Source organism: Strix aluco, chromosome 5, assembly GCF_031877795.1.
Source record: "Strix aluco isolate bStrAlu1 chromosome 5, bStrAlu1.hap1, whole genome shotgun sequence".
Taxonomy (NCBI): Eukaryota; Metazoa; Chordata; class Aves; order Strigiformes; family Strigidae; genus Strix; species Strix aluco.
In genome coordinates, this window is record NC_133935.1 from 38,882,442 (window position 1) to 38,901,146 (window position 18,705).

Genomic DNA, 18,705 nt, shown 5'->3' on the forward strand with positions numbered 1-18,705 from the left:
TTCCATAGGTAAAAACTGCAGAAACTTTCCTTCAATGCCCAGATGTCTGAAGCTGGCTTGTGCAAATCTGCTCCCATTTTGACTATTGTGAGCTACTGTGTGCTGGCAGTGAAGACAGAGATCCATCCCATTTAACTCTCTCATGTGGGAGAGCACTAGCAAAGATGCTTAGATGTCAACACAAAACAAGGGAAAAGTCTATGAGCTACCATCCCAGTGCTCATTGAGGACATTTTAGTTCTGAACTTTTTTGCAGATTTAGATGTTGGATAAAAGACTCAGTCTGTAAGAAAATAACTTAGGTAGGTAGTCTATATAGCTTATAGGTAGGCTATATAGTTTTCATGGATAAACATCTCTTAAATATTTTCTACTTAGCATGAACAGTTTAACATTAGTTAGCACAGAGAAAGAAAATGACTGCTAACTCTACTTCAGGACACTCACCTTGAATGTAGGAATATCAGGTTCAAGTGCCTGGGCAAATAATCACTTCATTGCAAAGCAAAATGTTCTTAAAAGGAGAAGCTGAAACACTTCTAAACACACTATACTCTGCAACTTCTGAGATAAAGTTGTGGTTATGAGCTAGACAGAAAATAACTGTGCCCCTTTCTCCACATGCTGGAACTACAAGAAGGATCTCACCAGTCCTCTCTGAGAGGTGACCTGTCTGAAATGCCCAACTCAAATGAGTTCAGAGGTGAGACTGAATTGCTCAAGGCTGTGCTCACTGAATCACATAAACACTTTGCCTTGACGATTTCTGTTTGAATACTTCTAAATTATCCTCAGTTTGATAGCTTTTGGGGACCCTTAAGGTTCTAGCCGGGTTTTTTTTGTTGGCATCTATAACCCTCCATCAATGTATATGAAGGTATAGACATATAATCAGGTGCTGAAGATTTCAGTGGGCAGAACCATATCTGAAAAATTACGTATTGTTACTCTTTAGTGTTATAAATCATGATTCTTTGTGTGTATAACTCCATCCACATGTTTTTTTTGGGGAGTTATCTTTCTTTTCAGAATTTGAAATCTTAATCTTCAGATCAGAAAACACAGCATTTCTAACAAGTCTTGATTACCTGTATAATTACTATTTAAGTATAATCCCTCTTATGCAGTACCTCTGTGGTATAGTATAACTTTTTATTCTGAAATGGTTAAAGAAAATCAGAAAAAAAACCTTAATTAGAGGGCAGTGAAGAAATGAGACAAATTCATGAAAGAAGAAATGTTATTTATAGTCCACATGACAGTGTGGAAACACAGGGAATGGTCAATGGTCAAATGCACCTGACTTCTGAGCAAGAGAAAAGCTTTATTTTGGAAAAAGTACCACTGGTATGGAAAAAGAGGGCAAATCAAACCCACTTCACAAAGAAAGATATAAAGGATCATGGAGTTTTTTATTCCCTCCAAGAAAACAAACTTCAGTGACATTTTGAACAACAGTGTCTAAATCCATTGTTATGAGATGTTTAAAAATATTTTTAAATGTTCATGAAAACAAGTCCCACATAGTTTAAAATGGTTTGTAAATGCTGCCTATACCTTCTGTCAGATCTGGCTGTAACAGTTAAACCACCGTAAGATCATTCTGACTAGTATATAGGTCATGTTTTTATACTTGCAGAGAGATGTCTACTCTCAGTAGCAGAGGTGAGAAAAAGAACCTAAATATTCTCTCAGAATCAGACCCTACAAGTGGGTGTTTTTTTTGTTGTTGTTCTCCAAGGGGACAGGCATGAATGTTGGTGACAGAAAGCAAACTAAGTCTGCGATACCAACATGAATTGTTGCACATTTCTTTGCCAGAAAACATAACTAGATGCTTAATAATACAGAATTTGCTGACTTTAGGCTTCTATCCAGACATGCAAAATCTCATTCATCTCATATCTCTTGAGGAACTGCTTGCTAGGTCCACCTCTGGGCATAGTTTCACTGTCTGCAAGGCAAATAATAGACATTTTCTTAACAGATAGATGCTTGCTGGGGTTGATGCACCAGCACTCAGCAGCTAAAGATACTACTATATCACTGACCTGGAGAGCTTCCATGCCAGGAGTTCTACGCTAGTATGGAGGTTTCTGCCCCTGTTATCTTTTCTACTGCAGCTCAGTCAGTTCTTGCATTGCTCAGTTAGCACAGGGGTTATGGCTACGGACGTGACTGAGTTAACATGTAACCTTTGGTTACAGCGAAGAGAATGGGCTGTTAGATTTAAATATATGGGCAGCTACCCTGTGTAAAAGAGAGTTTTTGTCTTTATCCCTTGTCTCCTAGTATGGGGAAAAGCATGCAAGATGACAGTGTTATCTGGTCAACCTGACTAGAACACATATTCCAAAAATTACAAAGACACTTTGGAATATATTGAAAAACATATTTCTGCTGAAGATAATGCTTTTATTGAAACATGCATAAGACTTCAGACAGAAGTACTGAAAGTCTTTAGAAATTTCACACCTTGAAAAATTATTTAATAATAAGTTGTCCTCAAGATAAACAAGACCAAGTGCTGTCTTTCAAAATTCCTCTTTTCATTAAATTTCCAGTATCTCATCATGTGCATCTGCCATCCATCTTACTCTGTAGACTGGTTTCCAAACTAGATAAACAAAAGTTTCTTGAACTTCACATTTAGATTTCATCATTATGACCATTTTGTTGCCCAAAAACATAAACAATAAGACTAATAAATTCTCAAAATTAGGTGCATTGTTACATTGATTTTGAGAAGAATTTGTGATTCCATGTGTAAAAATGAGATATTTTTATTCAGGTTCCTAAGTTTGTGTAAGAAAAGTCATCCCTTGCAGTATTTTCATTCCCACCCTAAATTCAAAAGCATGACAGGTATGTTGTTTCTAATGAAAACCACAGCCCTGAGATAAGATGAATATTATACGCAGATTGCAGAACTAGACATTTACCTCTGGGATTCACAGCAGCCACCATGATGAGAGGGGAATCATCTAAGATAAGAGTAGGAACAGCCCTGACTGTTTAGAGTCTCCTAAGTGCTGCACAGTACTTGGATAGGGATGGATGCATGAATTCTTCCTGGAGCTGAGTTCCAGAGCTGTCTTCAAAGGAAAAGGTGGCACCAAAGTACTGGGTGTTGAGGACTTTCATCTAAAGACTTAGCTTCAACATGTTCCATCTGAAAGGATAATTAGTGACTGGAGTATTCATGGTGACTAAGATTCTAGATTCCGGTCAGGACTTTGGAAGAAAGCTTGAGTTCTTTGGGAAATGCCAGCTCTCAAGAATTATGACCAACATGACAGTTTAAGAAAAAAAAAATCACATGGAAAATAAAATAAGGGCTGGGTTTTCATATAGCTTATGCCGTTTGGCTTTTATATTTAAATATTAAAAAAGCACCTGAACCTTGAATTTCTCATCTGGTAGAAGCACTATAGCAGAGTTTTATTATAAGGGTACTAAAATATTTTTTTCATTAAGTTGTGGGAATAATCATTTATGAAACCCTTGTCATTTCTTTTAGAGGACAGATTTTTCTATAAGTCTGAGCTTCTTGGAATTCATCATCTTATTGTGGGAATCTAAAATGAAGAAGAATTCAAATATTTTTGGACTTCTTTAACAACAGAACAAAATAAGAGAACAAAAGCAACACTAACACCTCATAGACTGTTTTCACTATCTTTATGCTATCTTAGAATATTTAAACCATGATGGTTTACTTTTCAAAACTGCAGATTTACAGAACAGGCATCAGATGACTAATTCATGTTTTAATTTACCATTATGTGCCTGGAAAATATTAATCACCTAAATAGCCACTTGCAGGCCCAAGAACTCAATGTATATGTGTGATTGATAAATGCATGTTAGATATTTAATTTAAGATACGTTTAACATATATTATTGTACATATAACATTTTTAAAATGTATAGATTTGTTTCAGTGTTGAAATTGATGAAAGCATGAAAACAAATTAAGGTGAGAGATTGACAGCCACATTTACACAATAGGTAAACTAAACCTAGCTAGCCAAGATAAATACCAGATCTTGGCATTGGTCGTGGAACCTTTATGGTGTCACTGTAGTAAAGAGCTCCAAATAGAGAAAGGGAACAGACAGCCAAAAAATTCCTTAATGAAGCATGTGCAGGAGAGCACTAAGTTTCCCATAAAAGCTGAGCCCTTTTCCATAGTTATTCTGTTCTGAAATGTGTTGGTCTGCAAGGATCTCTTTAAGCTGAGCTATTCAGTTCTCACTGTGGTTTTTACACGGGAGTGAAAGTGTGCAGAAAGTAAACTGCTAGAATTTTGTTTCTGGACTTTCAGAATGGGATCTCATCTTCCTAAATCCTATATAAACAAGGGGTCAAGTGACATTTACAATTCACAAATTAAGCCAGCCCAACTATTTTCCAGAGTTCTTTTAAATGTTGTCTCCTAATCTAACCTGAAAGCTCCCCAGGTAAACTCCCCATCCTTTAGCTGCCTTCATATGCACAGAAATGCATATTTAAATAAGAGATGCAATTTCTCCCACTGAGAAGTCTAGGCAGGCAATTCTAGGCTTCTAGGAGAGGTGCAGAGTTCCTGCTCCTGATAGTTTTGGGTTTGTTTTTTCACCAGGAATGATGTAGAGTAAAATGCGTCTGTAGGAGCAGGATCTGGAACATCTGTGCTGGCCGCTTTGATCTGCCTGCACTGTCCCTTGGGCTAGACTGAAAGGTTCATTCATCTGCTTTCTTTTAGACTCTTTGTTCTTGCCAACCTTTTGTGGCTCCTTTTTAAAAGGAGTAGCAGATATTATTAATTGGGATATATCACTGTCTGGTGGTCAGGGAACTGTTTGGAAATAGAAGCTTTGTCTTTCTGACTCTGAGTAAAACTCAGAGCTTCCTACTATTTCAAGCAGCAATGCGAAAAAGAGAGATCACCAATACATGCCAAACTTCAGAAATGAAAGAGGCAGACTGAAGCCTGACTAAATGTAAAGCAGACTGAAGCCTGACTAAATGTAAACACCTGCCTTAAGTGGCCTGCATGGCTGTCTGGAGCTACCACTAGAGTATATGATAAAGGGTATCTAAACTGGACTTACTCTCTTCTCCAGGTTTTGAAGCATCACTTTTGTCTAGTCATCATGGAGGGAATTTAAAAGCATGTTTCAGATAAATTCATTGTTCTTTGGAGCAAGACACCTAACATTTTAGTAAAGGAGTACCCAAATTAGACACACTGGATTGCAGCCTTTGCTAAATGGAGCAATCCACAGAGCTGGTGAATTAGCTTTGCTTTCAGTATGCTCCTGAGTTCGCTGGTGATGAACTATACACATGCTTGATATTTAACAGACCTTGCTTCATATTAAATCTGAGACATGTGGCAGCCATTACTGAAATAAAGCAATGTATTTTTTCACTGTCAGCAACTTCGATGCTGAAACAGAACAACAGCTTTTACAGCACTCCCAGTTGTCCATATGTCCTCCCAATGGGTCTTTCTAGTCTATCTTTTTAGTCCTTCTAGTCTTTCTCAAGCTTGTGGGCTGTTCTAGTCTGAAGCATGTATATCATTCTGCCAAGGAGATGTTACCACCTTCTGTGGTTGTTGGTGCTCCTCACTTTTGGGGTTTTTTTAATACGGACTCTCTTATTGCATTGGTTAACAATGTGGATTGCCAGGAGACATATGGAGCAAAAATCCTGTAATAGCTTGAGACATCTTCCTCAAACTAGAATAATCCCAACAGTATCTTTTAAAAGGTCTCCAAAATTCACCAATTGGGCATTCACAGTATTTTTACTGCAATAATTTTTCCAATTCCTTTTATTGTCATGCAAATACCTTGCATACTGTTACTTTTTGGGAGATTGTTCATGATCTCAGGAGCAGTTTTTGCTTCAGTGATATTTGCCTTTGATTGCTCAGCTTCACAAGTTAAAAATTACCTCATTAACACAAAATTCTTAGCCCCCTCTTCCTGAAAATAAGGCCCTGGAAAGTGTCAGGTTGGATACTCAAAACAAAAAGGCTCCCAAACCATTAGTCATTTTTGAAAATCTTGGCTGTGGTCTTTTATTAGTCTGTAAAACTTTATCACCATATATTATGCCCTTTAAATAATAAATAGTAACACCAGATGATGGAGGGCTGAACAAAACAAATGCATGATGGAGAATATGTATGTAATCTTAAAGGTTTCATGGAAAGCAGGCCTTTCTTCAAAGTCTGCTTGGGCACCCAAGCAGTCACTTGTTCCTGCAGAGATCTTTCCAAAATTTTTGAGTGTGGTTGAGAATACATATTACAATCATCATACTCTTTATTCCTAATTTTGAGGACATTTCTTGTAATTTTTTTCTGCTTTTTGTATCAGTAGAAATGAAAATTCATGTTATTGAGAAAGCCTTAGCAAATGTTTTTGCTGTTATCGTCTATTAGTGAAGAACTGCTTCTTTGAATAGGATGGCAGCATACGTGTTTGATAAGGACCAAATACGCGGCCTGCAAATCCACAGAGTGCAGACTGTGACATGCCTCTCTGTTGCTGAACAGTTCACACAAATAGTCCCACTGCCTGTCACAAGGTAACCAGGAAGTCCCTCTGCCAGTGACTTCTGCAATCACATAATGAACATCTGTACATGATTAGCAGGTTAAAGGGTAAATTCAGACCCCCATAAAGCATAGGATAAATCAGTCTTTCTTTTTTTGTTAAATTTACAACATCTGGCAACTTGCATTTAAGTGTGTCACAACAAATATCTGCCACCAGGACTCACTATTTTAAACTCTTCAGTATAACATTTGTGAAGGTCTCAGCTCATTCTTTAATGGTGAACAGACCTCAGTGCCTCCATATCCTCTCTACACTCTCTGTGAAGATTTAGCACAAATACAAACCAGTTTTACATTGCACTGCCTGGCTTTTATAAGAATCATAGATGCACTTTTCATGGTGAAGCCTCCTTAAATCACTCACAACTGAACACACAACTATTTTAACCTTCATACAGCAGTGTCTCTGCCTCTCCCTACCTCTCTTCCGTGGACTTGAGCTGACAAGCCTCCTTGTCATTTATGTGTGGTACCTCGTCTGCTGCGAGAGGTCAAAGGAAACATTTTAAGGCCTAGGTGTTTAAAGTGATACTCATAATGAAAAGGTTAATACATTACATCTAATTTTTGTGCTTATAATTAGTACATCTGCTTAAAGCTAGAACCTTTATTTTTTTGTATAGATGTTAATTAATTTCATCTAATTTAAACTTTTGAAATACTCAGCTTAGTATGCATGAAGGAATCAATTTTATACCTGGCTTATAAGAAAGCCCTAATAATCTCTAAGAGATGGTGAATGTTATGGAGTTCTAGCAGAGTGAAATGCTTAAGGACTTGTTTTATTTTTAAGCACATGCTTAATCCATGTAAAAATTACTGGCAGTAAGGATGTATTTTTTCCTAAACAAAAAAGAAGGTAGTACAAACATATACTTATGAAAACAATTTGATGATGTTTTTAACATTAGCCTTGCTGAAGTCAGTGGAAGCTGCCCATGTACTTAAGGGTTGCTTTCCTTTTTTTGATTACTTATCTTTTTGTCTACTTCTAAGCTGCTTTTGAGACATTCTTAGTTTCGTAATCAAAGTATTAAACATTATGAAATAAACTGTTAGAGGTTTTAGTGTTAAATTAGATGAAACTGAATTAAACTAATTATATAAATAAGTTTTAAAACTAATATAAACTCATAAAAGGTACCAGGATATATTTTATGTTTTCAGTAATTTCATTAGCTTTTTCCTTAAAACACTTATGCCATTGTTCTGGCTTTGAACGTGGCTAGTTTTCCTGATATTAAGTTGTTACTTTAAGTTTGAGCTAAAAAAGAAAACAAAAATCCTCCAAAATACTTAATGTGAGAAATATGTGTCTATGGCGTGGATAGCAAGCTGGCTGGAAAGAGTTTGCTTTAGATCAATGATAAAACAAAATAATTACTTGGTGTCTTGATAATTAAAACCAGACCTCACTGCAGGAGGCACTGGAGAGTATGATAAATTTGTAGAAATATATGTAAATATATCTCTGAACAAAAAGGAAAAGGTATGGTTTAATCTTTAAAGAAATGCAAATATGTTATTAAAAAATTCTTAGCAAATGCTTTTGCTATCTTCTTCTCCTAATCAAGAATTATGTCTTTAAAAGGCATGGCAGCATCTGCATTTGATAAAAATCAAATAAAATATTTCCGTAGAAACAGATGGCACTGTTTTTAATTCTTCGTGGCCAGTTCAGGTATTATGAGAATGAATTATGACGTAAGCGAGCTTTGCATGTAAAGTATCTTCTGAGAAAAATTTTGAATAAAGGTACATTTTGTGTTACCTGTTTCATCTAGACCAGTTCCTCTCATCTGCTAAAATGTAGAAATCAAATGCCTTCAGCTCTGTGGCTGCTTGATATTAAAGTCAGAATTTCCTGTCTTTTCCTGCCTAGGTGCTGAGGTGCCTTAGTTATTTTAGGGGTTAAAAGCTGTAGTCACTGATGCGTATATATTAGGCTGTATTCATAGAACACGGCTTGTAGCCTGACTCAAGCTATTACAGTCTAACAAGAGTGACCAATAGAAAGAGAAGAAGATCCAAGAAAGCTGAGGTAAGCCCAAATCTGAAGCAATGTCAAATTAGAAACAACAGCTAATAAGGTGTGTATGGTAATACATCTGGGAATACTAGCATGAACTTCAAATTTTATATGCTATTAATTCTTAGGAGGACAGGAAGAAAACACAGTGGTGGGCAGCCAAAGGCTGTGGATTTACAGTGATTTCTAACTGGCTTCAGATAAATCCAGGAACTTGACTAACAAGGTAAATTACTTTATATTTCTTTTTAAGAATGTTATTAAGGTTATGAATATTTACACAGTGAGAAGGTACCATTTCACTGATGGAGATGTTATTCTTTAGAAATATTTTATTTGTCTTTTTTTGGAATGCTTCCAAATAACAGTTTTTGAGGCTGAAAGATCTGTAGGATACTGCACTTGTTACTGCTAATAACAATGTCGAAAACTATTAAATGACTACGTATCATATGGTGCAACTTAACTGAGTTCTTAACTTTACTGATGCATTAAACTTATGAGAGAATTTACTTTTTATAGAAATACTGGTTTTGCAAAAACTAACCTAATTCTGATCAGAAATTCCAGCCTCTTTCCTCTTTCAGTCTCTTGCCTCTGCATTGCAAAATGTTAATCTTTGTCAGAAAGTAAGCAAGATAACAGTGTTTGTGAAGCATTGTTTTTGTGCAACATAGATATTTCTTTTTGTAGTAATTATCATTGATGATTTTGTTCATCATTCAATGGTAGAAGAGGCTAAACAAAGCAAATAATTAAGTAGGTAGAATAGATACAAGATGCATGAGTGTATATGATATAATTTGGCTGTGACTTACTTTTTGTGTCATTTAGATTGTGCATTTGTTTTGGCTGTTTGCTTTAGAGAAGGAAATTCATAACTTTGGATATGAGACAGTGAATGAGGGAGGGGAATGAATTACTCAAACATATTCCCTCCAAGCTTTTTAAGAACATGCCCAACAAACAGCTGTTAAAACACTCTTTGATCTTTCACTTTTCTGTGATGAGAAAAGACCCTGGAAAATCTGATCCAGATGCCATTATAATTTAAGAGAGAGGAAAAACAGAAAAGAGGGTATGATTAATTTTAAAAGCAAGAACACTGAGTACAATAGTATTTATATCATCACGGTATTGATAGCTTTACTGAAGATGGTACATTATATAGTTTATAGCTCTGTACAGGAAAACTTAAATTTATAAGAAGCACTGATTTAATGTCAGAAAAATGATCCATGTTTTCAGGTTTTTTGAAATGACGCTTGCATGAACATCAATTAATCTGGTAGCCAATGTGGAGTCTAAGTTGAATAAGGAAAATGTCTTCAACGTATAACACTGAATTGTTTAGACCTCTTATATTATTGTTCAGTTTTTCTTTAACATAGCATAGGTAATACCACAGAGGACAGAATTTGGCTGTTTATAAAGGAAATATTATTTTCTGTGTAACACTGCTTTGTTAATCTAGTATGTTGTTAGAGAATTCTGTTAAGAGACAGCTAATTGTTTTTCTCCCCTTCCAAGGCAAAAAATGACTCTAAAAGTCTATACAAGCCTTTTGCTTTTATTCTTGATCAATTCTGTGTGGACTCGAACTGTGAGACAAGTTTATGATGAGCTGGATCCTGAGCATTGGTCTCACTACACTTCTGAGTGTCCACGAGAGTGCTTTTGTCCTCCTAGTTTCCCCAATGCATTATACTGTGATAACAAAGGACTTAAAGAAATACCTCCAATTCCAGCAAGAATTTGGTACCTCTATCTTCAAAACAATCTAATTGAAACAGTTTCAGAGAAGCCTTTTGTGAATGCCACTCATCTGAGATGGATAAATCTGAACAAGAATAAGATTACCAACAGTGGAATTGAGAGTGGTGTGCTGAGCAAGCTGAAAAGGCTGCTTTACTTATTCCTTGAAGATAACGAATTGGAAGAAGTGCCTGCCCCATTACCAGTGGGCCTGGAACAGCTCAGACTGGCTAGAAACAAAATCTCCAGAATCCCAGAAGGAGTCTTCAGCAACTTGGAAAACCTTACTATGTTAGATCTGCACCAGAACAGTTTGTTGGACAGCGCTCTTCAAAGTGACACCTTCCAAGGACTCAACAATCTTATGCAGCTCAACATAGCAAAAAATGCACTCAAGAAAATGCCTTTAAGCATTCCAGCTAACACACTACAGCTGTTTTTGGACAACAACTCCATTGAAGTGATACCAGAAAACTACTTCAGTGCAATACCCAAAGTGACTTTCCTTAGGCTGAACTACAATAAATTATCTGATGACGGTATTCCCCCAAATGGGTTTAATGTCTCATCTATTCTAGATCTACAGCTGTCTCACAACCAGCTCACTAAAATTCCACCAATCAATGCTCAACTCGAGCACCTTCACCTTGATCACAACAGAATCAAAAGTAAGTATGTATTGTCAGTGTGGGATCCTATTAAAAATGTGATGTAGATTATAGGGACATGAGCAAGAGGACCTCCCACAGGTCAGTTTTCAAGTCAGCTCTAAAATATGACAACCAAATATGTGCATGGAAGTAATACCACATGGGAAAAGTGTTCATATGCATACAGAAAAAAACACTTCACAAGCAGATCAGAAATGTGAGTGGATTAAGAATTTGTGCATTCGCATTTTGCTATACATGCCAGTAACCATTTTGTGGGAACAAATTGAGTTTCCCACAGACAGGCTAGGAGTAAATAAGCAAGAAACAACAATAAAATAGTGGGTGCAACAAGTTAGGATATTCACTCCACATCTGTATGACTACTAGATTTTAAAGTCCCTGAGCACCTTAGGAACTTCACTAAACTAACAGAATTGCTGCACACTCAGTTCTTCTGAGTGTCTCTCACTTAAATTATGTAGTAGGAGCTTAAGGTGAGGCACCCTTAAAACAGAATAAAATGTTGGCTGTAGTCAACACAATCTATTTCAAGTATAAATAATTAGAATGTAGATATTGAGTATTTCAGGCTTGAATATCCTCCCCATCTTTTGTTTATTGTGCACAAAATGCTGACACTTGGGTTTAGTCTTCATGAAAAATCTTTCCACTGACTTTCAGAACCTTTGTCTTACTAAGGTTTATTTCATCAAATGTCTTCTAACATTTTCCACTTTGTATAAATGAGTCAAGGTTTTGTATGCAAGCCAACAGAAGCTTGTTGCCATGTCATAGTTCTGCTTCTAGCACTGCTTCCAGGTTCATCCAGGTACAGCAGGGATGTGGTAGTTAGGGACACTGGGTAAAGTATCTGCTCAGTAAGTCCTAGAGACCTTAAATCCTTCGTTTCATGCCAAAAGCCAAAATCAAAGTGATGGCTTTCTATTTATCACTGCACAGAAGGTAACCAAGTCTCTATATTTGTTTTCCTGTCATGGTGATTTAATTGAATAAATGGTTCCTTACTCCTGTCTTGTATCACTGTAGTTCACAAATATACTAAAAAGAATGGTTTGGCTTCCGTATGAAACAAGGACATATCAAAGGAAGATGTCTATTAATACTTTAGATTAATTCATTGCATTTTGCAAAACAAATGTATTAAATCTTGTAAAGAAAAATCAGTTTCATACAGCTGGCACGTATTTAAGTGGCCTGCGAGAAATCTAATGATAAGAGTTAGGGCTTAATACATACATTGTTACTGAACATATTTCATTTCCCACTGGTTAGGAAGGGTTTTATTTTAATTGTTTCACTGCAGGGCCTCAGGTGTAGATTTTACCTTCTGTCACTTTAAGTGGACATTAATGAAATCAGTGGAATGTAACCTGTCCAGTTTAAGAAGTGTTTTGTGTCTAGGTAGTATTTAAAGAGGTGCCAAGATTATCTTACTTTCCTAAATAAGCTTAAAAAAGTTTAAAACCATAAAAATCAACCTGTATAGTATATGCAAACTCAAGTCCCATTTTCCAGCAACTCATGGGTACCCATGAGCCTAAATCACAATAGTTTTCTACAAACCTTATATTCCTTAATGCTTTTACCACTTTTCAAAATTCATTACTAACTTAAGCACAACACTGCCTTTAATTTGAAAAACAAAGTATTCTTATATTTTTAGTAACTATATATAAAGTAGTCAAAAAATTATTAAAGAAGGCAATCTGACACCTGAAATGAAATGCAGGTACTGTGTAAGGCACATTCTACCACATAGCATAATTGTTCAAGAGGTAAGAGATAACGACATAGTCTTCATGAGACACTGCTCTAATAGACAATGTCTCAAAGGGCATTTAGGATCCAAACAAGGAAGGCAATTCCATCAGGTAGGAGTATAATAAGATGTGTCATTAATTTTGCGGATTGTTTTTGTCTTCTTAAACCCAGGAAGTTGATGATCAGCAATTACTTTAAGATAATCAATGTAAAACGTTTGAAAGAAAAATAACTGTAAAAGCCTGCATCTCGTTTCTCTACAAAAGAGTCCTCCTGAAAGTTTACTTTTATGTGTACAGTAGAAGCCCTCTTTATAATATTAATTCTCAGATACCCCTACACACTTGTCAATCGCTGTTTTATTTTCTCTTGGTGGTTCATAGTTACACTGCTGGCATTGCAAGAGCTCAGACATCAAAATTTCTATGTAAATACTATTTGCTTACTTTATTGTATAACATCAGTTCTTCATATAAGTCTAAGGCCTTATTTCTTCAGAGACCATTTATGAAGATATCCTGAAGCCCAGTGAAGTCAATGATAGCCTGATCACTGGTCTCAGTGGCACCAGAATTTCATCTGTCGTCCCTTCCCCAAGGATCTCAATGTGCAGAGGAAAAAAAAGTACTTGAAAGTTGGAAGCAAAATCAACATACAACCAAAACTAATTATGTCTACAACAGATACGCACCACACTTGTTCATGGCATTTTAAAACACATGTTTATATTTTTATTTATGAGATACACATGTGAGGCTCTGGGGAGATGTCAAATGATGGGAAAGGGAGTGCTAGAGGAAGCAAAAAGAGGAGAAGGCATGAAACGATGATGTACCGAGTGAGCAAGAGTAAGCAGGTGATATTACAGTGCTATCAAAGAAGCGATAAAAGGGAGCGAACAGTAAGTTTCCCTAGAGGAACACCAGGAGATTGGGATAGCTCCTCTGAACTAACATTATTCCATGTGTAGAGACAGGGAGAAGTCCTTGGGTTAAGTAGCAATTAGAGTCTATCAGAAACCATTATAGGATATTTGGAAAGAAATGGTTGAAGTTACAGATCCTGACTTACTGTCAGACCCGTGCGCTATAGCTGGTACTGGCTTCTTTGATGGAAGAGCCCAGAAAGGTACAGATTTCCATGCTGATCCATGTCTACTGCAGTTAAATATTATGTGAAAAGGAGAAAGGGAGTCCAACTATTCAAGTTGGACTACAGTGATTGCAGCTAGATGTTACAAGAATAGAACAGAAATACCCTCACACTCATATATATCAGAACACATCTATCTTCTAGATCAACTTACTTTCTGAATGTTTCTAAAATATGAGTCTTCCTGGAAAAGAAACAGGATCATCTTTGGTTCTTCACCAAACATGCAGTATTAGCCATTAATGACAAACTTTTCTGCTTTCCCCTACAGCAGCTCAAGAGTCTAATTTTTAAATATTACACTGCTTAACAATACCATTGACCACAGGTGGAATTCATCTTATTTGAATTAGCCATCCTAGATTTTTGTACCTAGTTTGGGTTAGTCATACAGACCACCTACTCACTTAATGGAAAAAGACACAATTGCAGAGGGAAAATCGTCCCATTTTAAGGAGCTGTGAATCACCTTTTGGCAGTGTTCATCTCTCTCCAGAGTTTATAAACAGAGTCTAAATGGTTTACTTAGACTAACATTTACCCTCTACATGGATCAGTTTAGGTAGGGTGAATTGTACCCCTGTAGGTAGATTGCCCTGTCCCCCCTGCTTAAGCAAAATTCAGCAATATACCCAAGAACAAGATTGCAAGAGAAGAGGAGACAGAGAGGCTTTTACTCCTCTGACAGTTTGGGTAGGATTTACTGTTCACAGGAATAGAACAATAAAAACCCAAACTAGTTCATAACACACATCATCAGGAAATAACTTCTTCATAGGTGGTCTGTGGTTAGATAACTGCTGCCTCACTTTAAGGCTGGAGTAATTAACCCAGTGAAACTAGTGCAGTGGGATAGTTGGCCCTGGCCAACTGAATTTATTTATCTAGTTTTCATGACAAAGATAAAGTCTGTTTCCAAGATGTTGCAAACCTCTTGGCAGTTTTTCAAACTAGGGTGTTTTTTTTTCTTTTGGGAATTTTTTTTTCTATCATAATGTTTAAATAATTTGGGGGATTGTAATCAAAAGATGTGTGCATATTACCATTGTCATATGTAAGGGGAGAAAAATTTGGGTAGAAAGCTTTTCTTTTCCTATTTTTGGGCTGCTAAAAAAATCTGTGCTCAAAAAGTCTGTTATACACATATTCTCATTCAACCACTTTTTGCAGGTGGTCTGGGGCCAATAAAATCATCAAGCAGTCAGACCAATCACTAAATACCATAATCTGGTCAAAGGAATTTGACATCTTTGATAAACAAACACTGCTTCAGTGTTTTCTCAAATAAGGACATTTTGAGGCTGAAATAGGGCAGTGGCAGCCTCACTATCCCCAACAGAAGACAAAATATGAAAAGCAGTTTAGCCAAGAGACAGTGCAGAGGTAACGTAGGGGAGACAATGTAAAGAACCAATCTATTCAACTCTTATGAAAATGGGTAATGATTTAAGCCATGGTTTAAAATTTTACCTGAATTGAAACATGGTATGTCTGATTTATACATAATTTTAAGAACTTGCTGGCTTTCAGATTAGAAAGAAAAATATCTCATTGCACAAGTTATATTCTTGCAATTAAAACCTACTGTACTGAAGAATTTGAGAGAACAGGAAAGTACAGATGTTAAAAGTTACAGACACTACACAAAAAGCGCCTCTGGTTCATACAGTTATTTTCAATGCAAGATCTTCATTAAGGAATATTATCAGTTAAAATTAATATACTGTCATTGCAGTAAGATGTTCCAAATCCCTCAGCATTAAACTTGTTCTGCTCTCTCTGAGGGCAGAGTTCTATTTCTCAATGAATACACAATAGTTGTCTAAATTAGTTTCCCCTCCATCCAAGGTAAAATTATGCATCTAGTGGCCTTTATTCATAATTGCAGCACATTAAATATGTGATTCACTGATCTAGATTGTATTACGTTAAGATTTTTTTTGATCAAAGAAGAATTTAATTGGTTTTAATTTAATTTGTCATTTTCTAGCTCTGATAGGAACAAGTGTCTACCATACAAATATCAGTGGAAGACAGTTTTATTTGTTTCCTAAATGAATTTTTAATTCATGAAACTTTCCCATGGAAATTACCTAACATGTTGACCTACATTTCAGGTGTCAATGGTACTCAAATATGCCCAGTCTCAATTGCCATAGCAGAAGACTATGGTATTTACGGCAACACCCCTCGCCTCAGATACCTTCGCCTGGATGGAAATGAAATTCAACCTCCAATCCCATTGGACATCATGATATGTTTCCGACTACTTCAAGCTGTTGTTATATAAAGATATTGCACTGTCACTCTTGTTCTGTGAGAGTGCTAAGGCACAAGTTTTGCTGGAATGAAACTTGTTCTAACTCATAAATCAAGAAATAACAGCTTTATTTTGATTTTATTTTTTTCTTTGCTTGCATCTTTTCTACAGCTGAAAAGATTGTTCTTCTTTCAGAAGAGATTATCAATGGACATGAAATATGTGCTTAACATTTTACTTAAGAATTCCTAATGAGAATATATTGAAAATCATTTGTGTAAGATCCCAAATATTCCAAAGCAAATTCTTGTCTACTCCATCTTTCTTGTCAAATGGTACAATGTCTATCCTGTTAACATTGCTACAGACAAATTATATTTTCTTATTTTTTTTTATATAATAACCCAATGAATTTGAGTGCACTTGGCTAAATATGTATGCTAGAAAAAAAATGAGTTGCATGACTACTAGCTATCAGAACTGCCATTGTCTTTTTTAAGATAGTGACTGATGGTGAACAAACACTTAACATGTAAATAATTCATAAATTGCTGTCATCCATTGAAGACTGATACTTTTATGGCATGAAGTATATGAAGCTCAGAGTTCAAAGCAATATACTACATATATATTGTTGTATGGATTCATTCAGCATATGATTTCAGAATTGGAATACACTGATCCAACTCAAATCCAGGGACAAGGGAACATGAGATGAAATCTTGATCTATAGAAGTGCCAATTTTATGCTGTTTCATTCTTCAGTATTCCATTTCTAGTTTTGACACAATTTCTTTCTGTAGCTTTGGGATAGTCATTGAACATTTGGTTTATTTTAGTTTCCATGGAGATAAAACCAAGAACAGTAATGACTACATATTTCACAGACTAGGTACTTCACAAAAGTTGAAATGGCTAGTTAATATAATGGTGATAAAGACAAAAATAAGTAATTAAGATATATATCGCCTCCCAATTATTTACTGAACTAGCTAAATATTTGTATAAGAATTGTATCAGTTTAAGCAAATACAATCAACTCAGAGCAGTATTTAACTATCTGTTCACTCATATACACGCACATAATAATACCAGATTTTAGAGAAGTCCAGGTATTTAGAATAGACCACATTCCAATTCATTAACAAAGGAGATATCAGCAGGCATCTTTTTATAAAATCTGTTTTCTTTCTTTTTCTGTTTTTATAAGATAATATTGGTATTTCAATACACAAATTGAATATTAGAGTCAGCTATTCACTGTGAGAGTATGACATTTTTATTTCTGATAGCCAGCACAACAGACTATCCATCAGTCATATTATTTTAGTTTTCTTGTATTTGTAGATAGAAGCACTTAGTTGCTCTTTGATAGCTTGTATCTAATTCTAACATTTTAAGACTGGCCTCAGTAACAAACATTTAAAGACTATGCATGTGGTATAATTTTTTCTTTGAAGATGAAACATTTTCTTAAAAATAGATTTTTTAAAAAGTTGAGAACTGCAACTTCTAACATTCAATCCCTTTTTATCTGAAAATCAGGCCTTATTTTGCTCCAGTGCATTTGTGGAAATAACCCAGTAGAGAAACTCAGCATAGAAATAACCCATTTGGAAATCCTATCACAAAAGCATTTATTCTTGCAGTTCTTTTTATGTGATTGCTGAGAAACTCCAGCCCTTCTAGCAAAATATTTTCTGTACCTCTGTGTTCACCCTAAATGAAAAAATACAGATTTAAAAAGTCTCTACAATATGTATGCATGTTTACATATGTTCTTTACTCAATAATAGCATAGTAATTTATTTTTTTTTGAAAAAAAATGTGACAACACTACTAATTAAATTATAACAATAATTATGTGCTTGTACTTGGAAATTAATTTCTACTTTAAACAAAGAACAAATAGACATACTCCAAAGTGAATATTCCCAGGCATATATGCATATTATTAACATTATTTACAGTTCTAAATGATTGTACAGCAAAGCGTCTTGAAGTTCCAGCCAAAAATTATGACCCTTTTAGGCATTATATACATATTAAAACAGAAAACACTAACCCTTTCCCAGAGAGATGTCAAACTTATTTATGAGAAGGGATCATATGTAAAATCATATAGGGACACTGGAGAATCAAGGTGCTTAATATTCTTGATAAGGGCATTATGTGATGAAATCAGGGACACATAATTTTCCACCAGCTGGCCCGATATTAATGTCTTTTTCCAATCCACTGTAGGGTGGAAAGTGTTATATTAGTTCTTCAAAGGTCAGTACTATCTTATAGAATAGTCTTTCTCTGGACACATACAGACTGATACTCAAGACTTGTCCCTGTCGAATCCCAGTTAATCTGAGTGAAGACAGAAATTCATAATATATCCTTGGACAAGCTTTTATTGGGCTGTAGAGCTGCTGCTGCCAAGTGCTCTGTGTTCTACACCTTTGATGCA

At 35.7% G+C, this 18,705-nt stretch overlaps 1 protein-coding gene across 1 annotated transcript; it reads left to right on the forward strand.

Annotated features, from left to right (window-relative positions):
* The first annotated feature begins 8,612 nt into the window (after positions 1–8,612).
* Positions 8,613–18,090, forward strand: KERA (keratocan). Its single transcript, XM_074825417.1, has 4 exons — positions 8,613–8,657; positions 8,774–8,871; positions 10,176–11,068; positions 16,105–18,090. The coding sequence occupies exons 3-4, from the start codon at positions 10,183–10,185 to the stop codon at positions 16,275–16,277; spliced, it is 1,059 nt and encodes a 352-aa protein (XP_074681518.1). The 5' UTR covers positions 8,613–8,657; positions 8,774–8,871; positions 10,176–10,182; the 3' UTR covers positions 16,278–18,090.
* Positions 18,091–18,705: the final 615 nt, after the last annotated feature.